Source organism: Echeneis naucrates, chromosome 13 (assembly GCF_900963305.1).
Source record: "Echeneis naucrates chromosome 13, fEcheNa1.1, whole genome shotgun sequence".
Classification (NCBI taxonomy): domain Eukaryota; kingdom Metazoa; phylum Chordata; class Actinopteri; order Carangiformes; family Echeneidae; genus Echeneis; species Echeneis naucrates.
In genome coordinates, this window is record NC_042523.1 from 7,111,975 (window position 1) to 7,126,796 (window position 14,822).

The 14,822-nt window shown below is 38.7% G+C and overlaps 1 protein-coding gene across 2 annotated transcripts in view; it reads left to right on the forward strand.

Moving 5' to 3' along the window:
- Nucleotides 1-14,822, forward strand: part of cadm2b (cell adhesion molecule 2b) — a 141,728-nt gene that overhangs the window by 88,353 nt on the left and 38,553 nt on the right. The window contains exon 2 of one of the 2 annotated variants that reach the window (XM_029517697.1): nucleotides 12,856-12,882. The exons of the other annotated variant lie outside the window; for it this stretch is intronic. Coding sequence (XP_029373557.1) covers nucleotides 12,856-12,882 — 27 coding nt within the window. The remainder of the gene's footprint in view (nucleotides 1-12,855; nucleotides 12,883-14,822) is intronic. 2 annotated transcript variants of the gene reach the window in all.

Here is a 14,822-nt window from a genome sequence, read left to right on the forward strand (position 1 = left end):
GCACAATTTCTCTTTCTATTTTGTGAAGTATAGCTTTGAATGTTTCTAACAGCAGACCTAGATCAAACTGAAAACAAGTCTTTAGATAATGGCGTCTTTTAAGACATGCTACATGTACTTTCAACATCTTACATTTTTAGTCATTCAGAGAAAATGAACTAACATTCAATCGACAAATCAGTTAAAAAAGGAAGCAATCACACAAAATATCTAATCTTGAGGCGCTATTTAGCTGTGGGATTGGCTGGCCAGGCTCTAAAGTGAAGCCTATGCTGAAGTGATTTTAAACCTGCATTCTGTATAATGACCATTAGGGGACAACTCCAGTTTCAGAAAACCAAGATGGCAACAGCCAAATTACAAACTTTGCGTTTCCAAATTCAAATGGTGACATTACAGAAAATTGACACTGGCATCGTGCTTCCCCTGTAGACCCCATGACGTTAGTGTTTAACTGTAAAAGAGGAGGATTAGCCCAAAATATTCAATATCTTCAGAAAATAGCTTCTCAAATGCCTCACATCTTTATGTGTGATTGTGACCACTCAGGAAAAACTAAATTTAGGTGGAACTTCCAAAGTTGAATTGCTGGTGGATTAAAACTGGACTCTTGACTGTCTTGAGCATCATCAGGTTGTTGTATGACTAGAGGTTAAATCAATTTTAAATTGATTTAACAGTCCAGTTGAAATTAACAGGAGGGAAAAATGAAGTTTCATCAGGAATATACCTGAGAGTAGTGGGCAAACTCCCCCACACATGGACAAAAACCACATTTTTTCTTTTTTTTTCACACTGTAGTAAATATTAAAGTCAAGAAAATTAGGAAAAGAAGTCTATATTTTACTCAACTTTTTTCCAGCGCAATTTAGGTTTTACTGACATTCTCCATTACTGTGAACAAGGACTGTTTGTTGCACTTATTTTTACAATTTCAGTGAGACATGAAAAGATGAGTAGGCTGTATTCATCGCACAGTAGCTTCACCATGACACAGCCGTGTGAAATCAAGTTTTCTCAATTACCCCGGCTCACCTTCCCCATGCTTGTCTTGTTCTAACTGGAGGGTCACTCACAGACTTTGGTTACATGAAGTGCTCAGATTGAAACGTAGTGGAGACAAGATGAGAAAATTGAAGAAGGAATTGGGCTGAAGCCTCATCAGATGGTACAATATGTGTGCCTGTAATGCTACGGCACACAGTGCTTTGGAAGACTGTTTAAATTGCGGTGTTTTCATTCGACCGGCAGCAGGGATGCAAACAGAGAAGAAGGGAGAGAGAAAAACGTGCTCGGGTTGCTCTAGGGAGTCGCTGCTGTTTATGAAGGAGTTGGCCCTTCTAATCGGGTAATTCATTTGGTGCTATCACTGTAAAAAGCTGCAGGCACTGACCGTTTCTTACAGCTAAGCCTCATCAATAATCCACTAAACACTAAATAATTCCCAAAACTCTGGACACAGGTGAGACGATTTTGCAGCTGTTGTGCTTACTTGTGGTCAGGTATTGCACTTTCATGTTTGGGTATTATTGCACATTTTTTGTTTTTTCTTCTCTGTTCATTTATTTAACAAAAAAGGCATCTATTCCAATTCTTTACCTTTCTCAAAGGAATATAGTTTAGTTTAGTTAGTTGAATAATGCTTTTGTTGGGAACTTTTTGAAGAAATTGGGCTATTCCCTTTTCTGAGGTTTTCTAAACTAAACATTGAATGAAAAATACAGATAAAGGCATCAAGTCAGGGAATATAGGAGAAAGCCACATTGAGGGATAGCTCCAGCATTTTTCATTATTCTACAGTATTGGAGGTGTTTGTATATTTTTCTCTTCTCACAATTCCTTGGTTTCCAAATATGTGAAGAGAGGTGGCCAGGGCCAGTGAAGGGAGACTGTGCAGCAGTAACCCCTCTGGCTAAGACAGTAGATCTGCCTGAATGCCTCTTTTGCAACCTCACAGACATTTCAAGACACTATCACAACCAAACCAAAAGACAACAACCATGAGTTGATCATTTAGGTCAATTTATTTTATTTTATTTTTTTTACTTATGATTTTGATGTGATTTTGATGTGATCTTTTATTGTTTCATCACGCTACTTTTCTCTGTATGCTCTCTGTATGTATGGAAAGCACATTGATTGCCTTAGCATCTGAAAAGCGCTGTATAAATACGCTTGCCTTGCCTAGTCAAGCTGATAGAAGGGCTTTGTCAGCTTCAGAGGGCAAATGCTGCCCTAGCATCCAGAGCAGAACACCGTGAAAAGGGGAAGGTAGCGAGGCAAAATTTGTGTCCACAAGGTGATCTTGAGATTCAGCCTCTTTCAAGACAAGGAGCAACAGCTTTGTTTGTCCATGACACCGGGTGAGTGGAAGCTTTTCCAAGCGGCAGGCAGCAGTCACAGATTCTGGATTATGTAAGCGTCGTAGATTATGACTGACAGTAACAAAGAACACTTTTTAAAGTCACCGCAGCAGAAATGTTTATGAACGGATCAGTCCACAGTGATAAAAGGTGCCAAGATCAACATCATACAGAAGGGCGAATTTTCGGTTAAAAAAAATGTATCGACCCTTCCTTCGTGCGCCAGAAGGGACTTGATATGAATATATCAATATACCCTCATCTGTGTAGGCGTCTTTCATGATTCAACACTATTGCATTATTAAATAGAAGTCTACAGCAGGCTACTTATCTTAGCATATGTCAGAGTCACTGCAGAAATTTGTGTTCAATGGCCATTACCTAATTATGAAAACTTGAGTAAATGTAAAAAGTATCTGTTTATAGAAAGTGCAATATTCACTAAAGTGGATGCACAGTTAAATATATGCTGCTTCATGCGTCAGGTGCTTGACACATGATATCGGGAGCGTAGCACACTGTGTAGCAGACCTACCGATGACCTCCAGTGAAGGACACACTGCTACAATTCTATTGAAAAACCTTTTTCTTTTTTCTTTTTTTTACTTTCTATTTCACCTGTGCAGGGAACAGTCTTGGCTAGAGATATTATCCATTTGGGTCATCCATGCATTTGTCTGTCTGTCCATCCCAATCTTGGAAGCACAATATCAGCACCTCACGAGAATTTCTTTGAGTCTTGTACACACGTTCACTTGGCATTTAGGACCAACTGATCACATTTTGGTGGTTAAAAGTCAAGGTCACCTCAAAAAAACCTTGTCGTGTCCTGGAAAACGAAATATCTTTCGTGTGTTACAAAAGGCTTATATGGCCCTGAGAGGAACGGGTATTCCATTCAGTATTTAGGCCAGAGGAACAGCTTCTTTGATTTCTTAAAGGCTTCAGTTTACACCTGAGATTAAAAAAAAACAAAACAACAACAGTACTTTATCATAATAGGCCTTTCATCACTGTCTCCGGCAGACTCTTTCATCTAGTAGTTATATTCGTATGTTTCAGTGACCCAGTATTTGATGGTGCCAAATTTATGCTACATATTCTGTTTGATTTTCGAACACCTGCATTTTTGTTATGAACACCCAGCTGGAATGCCCTGCCAAGGTTACTCCACTAAAATAGTCGCCGCATTGACATAATTTATGAAGGACTGCAGATTCTTAGAGCAATGTGCCAGAACATAACCACTGTCCAACAATGCACATGAAAACTTCTCTAAGATTGATTCTTTTTCAGATATAAGATATGCTACTATCCATTGTTCATCAGCTGAATATTAATGCGTCTCTACCATTGTGCACTTATTGCCTCTCTTTCTTCGGAACACAGCTTACAACAGTATCTGTAGGTTCATTCTTGGCTGCCCTTTCACTGCTCATCGTTTCCTGTATGCTAAACCTAAAGCCCCCTCTCTTTCATCAAGAAGAGAGCAGCATTGGTTACAAATTATCTTCATATGTATTCAATTCAGTTGTTCCTCTTACCTAAAATAATTCAGGGCACCCTTCTCCTCCAATTACATTTTAAGACACTCCACACAATCCTTTTTTTTATTTTTATTTTTTTCATTTTGTTCCAGTTGTGACAAAATTGAGAGCTAAAAAAGCCTTTGTGTTTAAAGCTCCCTCAGAATAATTTGCCATTAGATATTCAATATTTAGCGTCTTTTTGTTTATTCAAAAATGCAAATTCCTTCTTACTTTAGAGCTCACTGTACTTGTTGACTCCTCCACATTCATTGTATGTTCACATTATAGATTGTCACTGCCAGTACTGCCTACTGACTCACCGAAACAATTTGTCTCTATTCCCAGTATGTTCTCTTGATTTTAGATGTCCTACTATTACCACTACTCAGTGCCCATTGTTTTGTTTCCTGTTTCTTTGTTATGTTGTGTTTTTGTCCTGTCTTTTTGTGATTGTAATGTATAATTCTTTTTGTGTTGAGGATCCCCCTCGAAAATTGGTTGGGACATCTCTAGGGGTTATTCATAATAAGGAATTTCAAACAATATGCAATAAATGTTATTAAAGATCTGTATCAACAAAAAGTGAATTTTCAAACTTTACTTAAAAAAGGCAAAGCAGATAATAACGTTGAAAACATTTTAAATATTGCCACATATAGCCTCATCTGCTGGCCCTTCAACTCAAAGACCAATTAGACTGCGGTGCATACTTCAGATCTCCTCAAAGCAATTTCCATTGCTATTAGATATTTCTCCAAGATATTCCCTTGTTCCCTATCCAAAGCAACTTTTTATGAGCATTACCTGAACCCTCCATCTCTGCCATTCTTTTAAATTAAATTATATCTGCAGAACACAAGTCTAAAACAAAGCTGTCTTTATCTATTCTCACATGGTGTCTGCACCGGATGCAATAATTTCCACTCCATCTCCAGCCACAAAGCCTGAAGTAGAAGTGCTGAGAAAGCCTTCAGTGTTTGTTAATTCATGGTATTTGTTTTGGGTCTTTTTTTTTCTTTTGTTTGTTTGTTTGCTTGTTTTATTCATTTCACTAATCTCTGTACTCACACACAAAGCCCACCGTAGGCATCAGTTCATACCTCATACCACAACCTACATGAATTGTAGCTGGACAGATTTTCAGATGCACTCATTTATTTAGGTTTTTTTTGTTGTTGTTGTTGTTGTTTGTTTCTTTTTTTTTTTGCTTTGCTTTTTAGTTATTTTTTGTTGTTGTTGTTGTTGTTTGCACTCATCTGAACACCACAGGAAATTAACTATGGTGACACACATCCGCAAAGAGGGATTGGAAATGAAAGTTTGTGATGATAACTAATGATACACAACATGAAAGGACAGAGCTGCTGTTTTGTTATGCAGTGCATGTGCTTGGTCAAATGGAGTAGGAAAGTTCAGACGGCGCTAACCAGCGAGCTGCAGAGCTCAGGACTGCGGCGCCACCATCTTGCAGTGCAGCTGGAGAAGCCATTTCTTGTTCTGGCTCGGTGGAGAACTCGTACAGCAGCAGCCACATCTGGCTTGGTGAGGCTGCAGAGCCGAACCAGGACTGTGGAGCTGCAGCTGGTTGGATCACAAAATTTTAAAGCAAGATCTTAATACAGCAAGTTCAAATTATACAATCTGCATGATTTATTGGGAAAGAAGATGATATAGCAGAGTAAGATCACTCTTCCAAAGTTTCAGACAGCGTCATCCAGGGATTAACATTACCCATGAGTGTAACTTTGAGCTACTTGGCTGCTGTCATTAGCTCGAAGAGAGAAAACAATATAATCATGTTTTGCCAAGTTTTTCTATTTTTCCTTCCGCGTTTTCTGGCAAAATTAATCTTTGAGCAGCTCAATAAGATTATTCTACCATTTTTATAGCAGGCAAGTTGGCCAACCTAATAAAAGGCACAGCGAAGTAGGCCTGCTTCATTTCATGTTTTACAACTGGGCAGCAGAAAAATACTCATTTGGCTAAATGGAAATGAATTAAATTGGTGTAAAATGAAACACCTCCACTGTCCGACACCCTCATCTACAGCTTTCACACTTTCTTGACAGTATTGTCTTGCACCCTTGTTTTGTCAATTTAAGAAAGGCATTAAATTAATTTTAGTCTTGTTTGCCTGGTTTGTCAACATCTATTTCTGTCTGATATCTATTTATAGCTGTCTAACCTCCTCTCTGCCTACCTGTTCAGGAATGGCAAAGGTGAGACCTGTTTTTGGTTGGCACAATGCCTGTGTCTCACCAGTAAATATAATCTACTCAGAATCCGCCATCAAGAGCTTTGCACTTTTCTTAGAGATTGTTGCACCACATTCCCTCACTTGCCCCCTGAGGACCTGTCAAATATTGAATACCCAAAGGTGAAAAGGCAACACACACAGAGAGCTTCAGGACAAAGTTGACTAATCTCAATTTCTCGCAGGTGAAGGCCACCGATGAAGGCCACTAGACCAAAAGGTTTGCACATTTGTTGACATGGCAAGAATAAAGTGGTGAAATTGAGATTGGTCCCAAAAGCTTAGTGTAGTTACCTTTTCACCTTTAAAGATCTAACTATTATTGACTCCCCAAATAGTTTTAAGAAAGCAGACAAAAAGAGCAACAAATTGAAGCTATACAACTACATTCAGACCACTCTGCATGCGATAGTCAGAGTTAATTATTCCTCCTCTTGTTCCCATTTCAACGTTACACAATTCAAAGCAATGCCAAAGTTGAACCTCTGTGGTGCCAGTGAGGTCTATGAGCAGTCTCCTCTAGCTCGTACCCTTGGGTTTTGTGTAATATTAACACAATTGTGGTGAACTTTTACTCTTTCAAATATCAAGTTATAGGTTAAGCTATTTTCTCCTAGTATACACTTCTTTTACAAAAAAAAAAAAAAATCACAATAATTCACTGCCCTTTATCTCTCCCATCACTCATAGATGCATGCCCCCACATTGGAAATCACCTAAGCCCTCAGCAGAATGCTCTTGGCAGACTAATCTTATGTAATTTAATGTAATTCCTTAAACTGAGAGAGAAATCTAATTCTCCCTTCGAAGGGCAAGTAAGAAATTTGACATGACATGGGAGTGAACCTTCTCATATTTTGATGGAGTGCATCCAGCCTCCATTGCTTAGAAAAGTGCTTTCCTGTTACTTTCTATGCAACTGCACTTGTCTGGAGTGGCATCATGCAGTGGTAGTTCTTAAAACTGTCCTGTGTGCAGGCTATGTGTTTATATGTACATATAGATGTATAAAATCTTTGAATGAAGTTTTAATTTGGTTTAATTTGGTTTTCCTCTGGTTTCCTTTGCTCAGCTACATGTGTCTGCATCTCTGTTTGAACAAATCCAACATGCATCTGATCTAATCTACCTATAAATGTTTGGCACATAAAATGTAATGGCCTAGTAGGACTCATTCATTTAAAAAAAGGGACTAATGATGACAAAAACCTGAGCTGTGTCCTGAAACCGCTGCATTAAAATGAAATACTTTTCTGAACAACTCAGGTAGCTGCCAGGTCTGTTTACAGGGCACTAACACACACAGCTGCCCAGAGCAGCCATTAAGAGCGTGTGTGTGACTTGAATATGATGAAGTGCTTCCCTGTCAACGGGTTAGTTACAGCTGCATTGTCCCAGGAGAGTTTGTTGTCTGACACTGGCAGAGGGAGAGCAGTGACCCCAGCAATGCCCAACTGAGGGACAAAGGCCAACTCTCATTGTGTTAGAGGACAAACCTCTCAGTGGTCGGTTAAACTGATCACCGCAGGGACCAGCAACTATAGCTTCATAACAGACCCGCAGCCCACTTCAGAAGGAAGTCTGACATAAATAAATGGACTTCATTGTGTTGCACTTTGAGCCTGACACAATGCAGAATCTGCTAACAAGCAGACTGACTGCTCCAATTTCATCCCTCTGGTGGCCAAACTGGCCAAAGTCCCATCTTTCTGCCTCGTCGTGCTTCTTTCTTTGTTATTGTTTTCTTATCTCATTGTCATTGGCATCCTATCGTCCATTTTATTGTTTTCCTCCATCTCAAAGTGCACATATCTGTCTTGTGCGGGCTCCCTGTTTATCCTAAACATTGTGTCCTCCATTTCTCGCTTTCTTTTTTTTATTTTTTTTTTTCCAAGGTGCTCTCCGTGTCCACTGATGATGTTAGGTAAAGCTGGATCAGCTTTTGTTTTCAAGGCTTTGTTTGTTTAGATTGGGCTATAATGGTCTGCATTGTCTTCATTAATTGGAGATTATTGGAAACATGATCTGCAATTAAAATCTTAAAATGATCCTTGAACTTGCAACACTCGTATAGCCTTGTTTCAGAATTACAAAATCTTTAAGTTAAGGTGTGTGGGGATTTTTATTTATTTATTTATTTTTTTTTATATATCTCAAGGTGGAGTCACTGAAGCAGTAATTCATATTCACACAAATTAGGTAACTATGACCAGAGTTTTTAATTCACAACCTACAGTGACATATTGTTTCATAATTGTTTAATATGAATAATTTAATGAGGATTTATTTAGCATTTAGCTTTAATTGCTCACTAAACATCCTACAACATACCTACAAAAAACCTGTAGGAGGTTTTCAGTAATGAGCTGTTCAGAAGTGTTAATTAGCAACTGCTCTCCACATGTTGCCTGTCCAACCTAAAATAACTGAATGAATGTCATTGACTTTCCCCTTGCACTCCCTCGGAGCCACTAAATAATGGAAAGTTGTTTATGATACAGTCAGATCTGAAAAATATTTGGTTAAAGGTATCAAGATGACAATTATGCTCCTATACAAAGTCATCACAGGGGGATGTTATTGGTTTCTGTGAGTTAGAGGGTCATTGCAACTCTTAAGGACGTGTGAGATTCTGATATGCTACGAACAAATTAATTATTATGCCCATGGCATTTTGTTTAAGCATAGAGGCAACAGTGTTGGTTTTGTTCTCTTTCTTTATTTCATTGCAATGAAATCTGTAACTTATTCCGACCGTGTGTTGCTACGAACAGGACCAAACAGGGGTTTGCACTATTTCCACGTACTGTAGCGCTGAATTTAATGAATGCACTCATGCATTTAACCATGCGATAAATGTGTTAAACACATTGACATTCTTAAAGAGATTTGTGTTGTTACGTGCTCTGCCATTGATTTTCAGTGAAAGTCCTCCAAGGAATGTCAAAGCGTTATACTTTTCAGATAGAATGTATTGATATGCTTCCCATGTGCTTGCAAACATTTCCAGTTCACAGCAAGGAGAATCTTATCATGGTGTCTGACTCTGTCAACACTATTAAATTTGGAGGGAGTCAGAGATTAATAACTTCCACATAAGGAGAAAATAGGGAGAGGCGCAGGCTTGGGAGCTTACAGAAAGATTAATGAGTGTCAAAAACAATGAATTTTCCATTAGATAGTAGAATGGCACATGTTACTCGTACAGTCCTCCCAGTCTCCTCATCTGATAAGGGTTTGTTGAAGGATCACCAAGAAATGACCTATTTTTATCGATAAACACTTCGTCCTTTCTGCAGACTCCAGATTAACACTGACCCATTTTTACGTCAGATATAGTTTGGTGGGTTTTTTTTTTTTGTTTTGCTTTGTTTTGTTTTGTTTTTTTACTGGCAGGTTCAGTCCACTTTCAGCTGTGGCTATTATGATGAGCAAAAATGGTCACCATTTTTATTGAAGCTTTTCCTGTGAGAGAAATGTTAAGAGTTGTGTCGTGTGGTTATGTACAAAATTGTGGAGGTTGGTTTCAGAGGAGGAAAAAAAAAACAACAAAAAATGCAGATTTCAGGACAATCTTTAGCCTCAGTGCACACACTGAGGAGCCATGCCTCTGAAAAAGCCTTCTCTGCAAACGTGTCATTATTGTTATGATGGATGCCCAGCAGTTTTAAGATATCAGCAGTGGAGGACACATGAATGCCGCATTTAAGAATGTCGAATACAGATGCAACTTTGAGCAGCAGATAGATGGTATGAAGCCAAAAAATTATCTTTGACAACAACAGAAATAAATGAGGTGCGCATAGTGTGAACAATGTCACAGGCACCTCCAGCTGGATGGAAACAGCGGGCCTGTTAGCTGTTAGACGTTTCCCATTATAGACAGGATGTGTCAGCAAACAATCCATTTGTAGACCTGAGGTGGGAGAGGGGTAAATACTACAAGAGGAGCTTATTTCTCAAGGAGCTAAGAAGTGTTCTTGTCAGTCAGCTTCTGTGTCCACCAAGAAGCAGCACATTGTGTGACCTCCAGTCAGTGCAGATTTGGTCAGAGGTTTGTTTGTTTTTGGGTTTTTTGTTTTTTTTTTAAAGGAAAACCTGCAGTCCTGCTTCATCGACATCTCTGTTGAGAGGCATCTTTCGTAGGTGAACAATAGGACATCCTAAAAAATTCGAACTGTGACATAATTTATTCATTGGGAATGAAACGATGAAAGATTTTGATTTGCAAAAGTATTACGTGGCCAATTCCAAATTGTTTAAATTATAAAAAGATTTCTTTTCAGTGCTGCAAAAATTATAGTTTGACATTACAATGACAACCAGTATAGGTTGCATAATTTTTTTTTTTTTTTTTTGGTTATATCTTCAGTAATATTTTTAAGCTGGTATTTCTGGTTAAAAGAAAAAGAAAAACTCATCAAAAGCACAGACATTTTCATTCAGCTCTACTGAACGCTTTGCATGGTTCTTAGCAGTAACGGTAATTATTTCTTCAAAGTCTTGATTTTGCTGGACTACAGTCCCCAAATTATTACAAGATTTTTATTTATTTATTTATTTTTTTACTCACAAAAAATGTTTCTGATAGCTGGTGTGGTAATGGCGTGTGCTCAGTGTGCCATTCAGACCGTACCTTGGGCATAACCTCCCACCTTCAGTGATGTTCTTTAAAAGACCAAAATATCACAACAGGATCAACAGCTGAGTTTCTTTTCAGGGTTGTGTTGGTCACGATGTCCTATTGTGCTGCTGTGTGCCCAGAATGTGTGAGCTCTGAGCCAAACATCCACTGTGAATAACTTGTATTCTTTTTGTGACGACTGCAGGATTTTTCCTGAGTTATCGGTTTTTTTTGTGTGCGCGTGTGTGTGTGTGTGTGTGTATACAAAGACCCAGATACACACTTGTCACCTTTGAGGTGAGTGGTTGCCTGTTTGTTCCTCCTCCTCCTTCTCCTGTATAATGACCTGGGGAAATACAATATGAACACTGATTTTTTCTTCTTGTGTTTGGAGTGTCTTTCTGTGATACCGTACTCCAAAAATTGCTAGACTCGGATCGCTTTAGAGTGCAGTGGGAGTCCTTTATGCGCAGTATGAAAATCCAGTGCTGCGACGTGATAATTTAGGCCAACTTGGATGTGTTCATGAGTATGCCACATTAAATATATTTTCCCCCCTGCTTTGGTCATTTGTACGGCGTTTTAAGCCGTAAAAGTTAAAAAACATGAGCCAGACTACGATTTTCTCTGTATGAAAGCCGGTCGGTTGAACTTCCTTCTGACCAAGTTTGCGTGTTAGAAAACCATTACTATGTGCGTCTACCCTAACAGAGCCTTCAGCCCTTCAGACATCCTGCAGCATATTAATGATGATTTAAACGTGTGATAGCATGTCTCATATGTGCACCCTCTCCTCCTTCTGATTGGCATTCATCACTAAGCTAAATCGATCAAAATCTGGATCTTCTCTGCAGATCCAGTGTTAACGTGTTCTACTCAGTGTCTCTACCTGTAGACGGCTAAGCACCTTCCCTTATGTAACCAGTGGAGACAAACAAAGCTCCTGTCTCTCAGATGACGACAGAAGGAAATTCTTTACAAAGCTACTATATTGCTCTGAGAACCACTGAATTTTCACAGAAGGTCAAAGTTGAAAGTTATTGAGAAGTCTCTCCAGGCACAGATCAGATCAGCCTTCCAGGGGATGCAATTTATTAATAGAATTTCACAGCACTCAAGTGTTTGGATTATTTGCACTATTCAATGATCCTTCAGCTATATGATATGATAAATGATTACACGGTGATGGAATGAAGCAGATTTAACATAATTATCCATGACACAGTAATCTTATAGCAGCTGCACACAGGCAGTTTCAGAGCCAGACATGGGTGGTGGTAGGGGGTTATTTTAAAGTCCTTCTTATTGTACATGATAATAGAACTAACCAGCTTCACTGTGTAATGTAAATGATGCATCAACAGGTTTTGTCCGGTGAAATCTAATTTGTTAAATTGTGTCGAGCCTGACACCTCTGAAATGGAAAGTCCTTGGGTTCCGGTTTTGGTTCCTCTGTTTGGGCATGCAGTTTGGGGTTGATTGGAAACTGCTAATTAACCCTGTATATCCCTGACACCTTGCGTCTAGTTAATGAGTTATCTATCATGACTCGAGGAGAACAATAGACAAAGAAGATGCTGAAGTAAACAGCTGTTTTGTGGTTTCCCTGTCATAAAGCCTCACAACGCGTTTCCACCACTGTTAAGTGTGATGTATTCTATTTCAAACACTGCAAGACACAGCCTGCATAAATAGCATATTTCACTTTATTACACAATGCGAATTATGCTTACCGCTTTATTTTTATTTTTTTAATAACGCTTATTAATAATTTCATCCACTTCTGGATCGGTTTTGATCAAATACACTGAGGATTGTAATTTAGGTCATACAGTACCAAAAATAAGTCAGAAAGCTTTTGCACTAAAGTGTGTGTGTAAATACTACTTCTTTGTTTGCCTTAATTTAATAAAGTTGTGATATTTGGTCTGTTTGTTTTTTTTTTCTTCTTCTCACACCTCCACATTCACAATATTTAATCCCAGCATCATGGATAGAGCAAATAATAATCATGCCATCAGTGTTACTCATCCATATTGCCTATCTAACCTGCTGATGTCTTGCTTTACCCCCTCATGCTTTCAGTGGCTGGGACAAAAAGCAAAGTGAAAGGTGAGTTATTGCCTCCATTTTCTTGCTGCATGATTTATGCCACACACAGCCCTCAATAAACAATGTTTGGATCGCCCTTTTATCTCCCCCAAGAGCCCAGGAAACATTAACATACGCCGCTTGTTGCAAAGCTTTTTGTGCATTTTCTAACCTTTATTCCCCCAGAAAAGGTTTGCAGAACATGCCTGCTCTTTCTCAGCTACAACCCGCTTCACATATGTATAGATTCACATGCTCACACTGGGGAGCTGCCCGTCTCACCCCTTCATGCTTTTTTTCCCTCTATTTGGCCACTGTGCAGCTCGAATGGAGCAGCTGGGGGATTGTTCCTGGTTCAAGGACAAATTCGGTGGTTGATAAGGGAAGAGAAGAGTGTTTCTCATTCACTTTCCTCATCCACATTTTCCCAGACATGTTGTGTATTAGAGCTGGACACTTTCTGCTTTCTATTCTCTCAGTTTTTCAGCTGCCTCTCACTAGGTACTCCTTCGTCCTGGTATTTGTTGGTCTATATATTCACTTCGTCGCCACAGATTCTCATCTTTTGTCTAATAAATGGTTATTTTTAAATAGGTGAGGATATTTTTTTTTTCTTTTGTGCTGCTCAACCATGTATGGGTTGTACCTCTGAGGAAACAAAAGACATTTATCTTCCTTTTATATTGGTATATATTTCTGTTATTGGTGTTCTCTTGCTGGCTGATAGCATTCTGGCGCCTCAGCATCAATACCCCAGTGTCTCAGTGGCACTGTCAGTTTATTGATGCCACTGCTGGTGCTGTTGCTGCTTCTGTAAAAATGTTATATTACAATTGTCCAATTTGAAATTTTAGCACCCCACATAAATTGTTCATGTGATGAAACGAAATCTAGTTTGCTTACATGCCTTATGAGCATCATCATACACTTGGGCATTATTTAGCCCAGTGCGGTTTGTCGAGGCTGTTTAGTTTTGTTTAGTTCAGTTCAGTTGTTTGTTTGTTTTTTTCTTTTTCTTTTGTGTCTGTGTGTTGTGATTCCTCTCTTTATTTCTCCCTTTTTTTTAATTTGGATGTAAACCAACATCTCAGATTAATGTTGTTAATGTTCATGAATGAACACTGATGGTTTGCACCCCCCCCCCCCCCCCCCCCCCCCCCCCCCCCCCCCTCCTCTTTGAAAATGCAGCGTTTTCTGTTGTTTTTTTTTTTTATTACAAAAGTAATTAAGGGGCTTGTTTTTAATTAACAGAAGATACAAATTCAGCACCCATGCCTAGTTCAACATTTTTCAACATCACTGTCTGGACCGCAATTACAGTTTATAACATTTATTAATAATGATGAAGATACTGAATATAACCATATGTAGAGGTCTGAAATATTGATTAATGAAGTTTATCCATTTTCCTGTTGCATGTTAATAACTGCTAAGCAATTCGTGGAGTAACTGCTGAAAACAATATGAGACCTAGAATCCGGCATAGAAGATCATAATGGCAGTAATCATTATTATGGAAAAACATGCATCTGGATTTATTTATATACTAATGCAGAGAGAAGTAGGATCATTTATAACAGAGCAGCAAATTGAGGATGAAGAACCTTATTAGAAATCCTTTTACTGTTACCATGCTGAAGTAAAAAAACAAAGAAAAAAAAAACAAAACTAAGTTGGAAGTAGCAAAGAAACTTGTAAAAGTGAAGTCTCTGCCAGGAGGATGGAGAACTCCATTGTGGGAAAATCTGTATGCCAAAGGTAAAGTATGAGGCTAAAGCGAAACAGGTTGCTTTCAATTGTGTTATGCAACCATTATGAAGGACATGTTCAGGGAGCTGGGATGTGAATTTAATAGGAAATAGGAAAGAATTAGAAGAAGAAATGGCTTTTCTATACAACTTAAACGGCAGAAGAGAATATATTTTGTCGGAAACCTAATCCCTGACTGGACTTTTATGTTC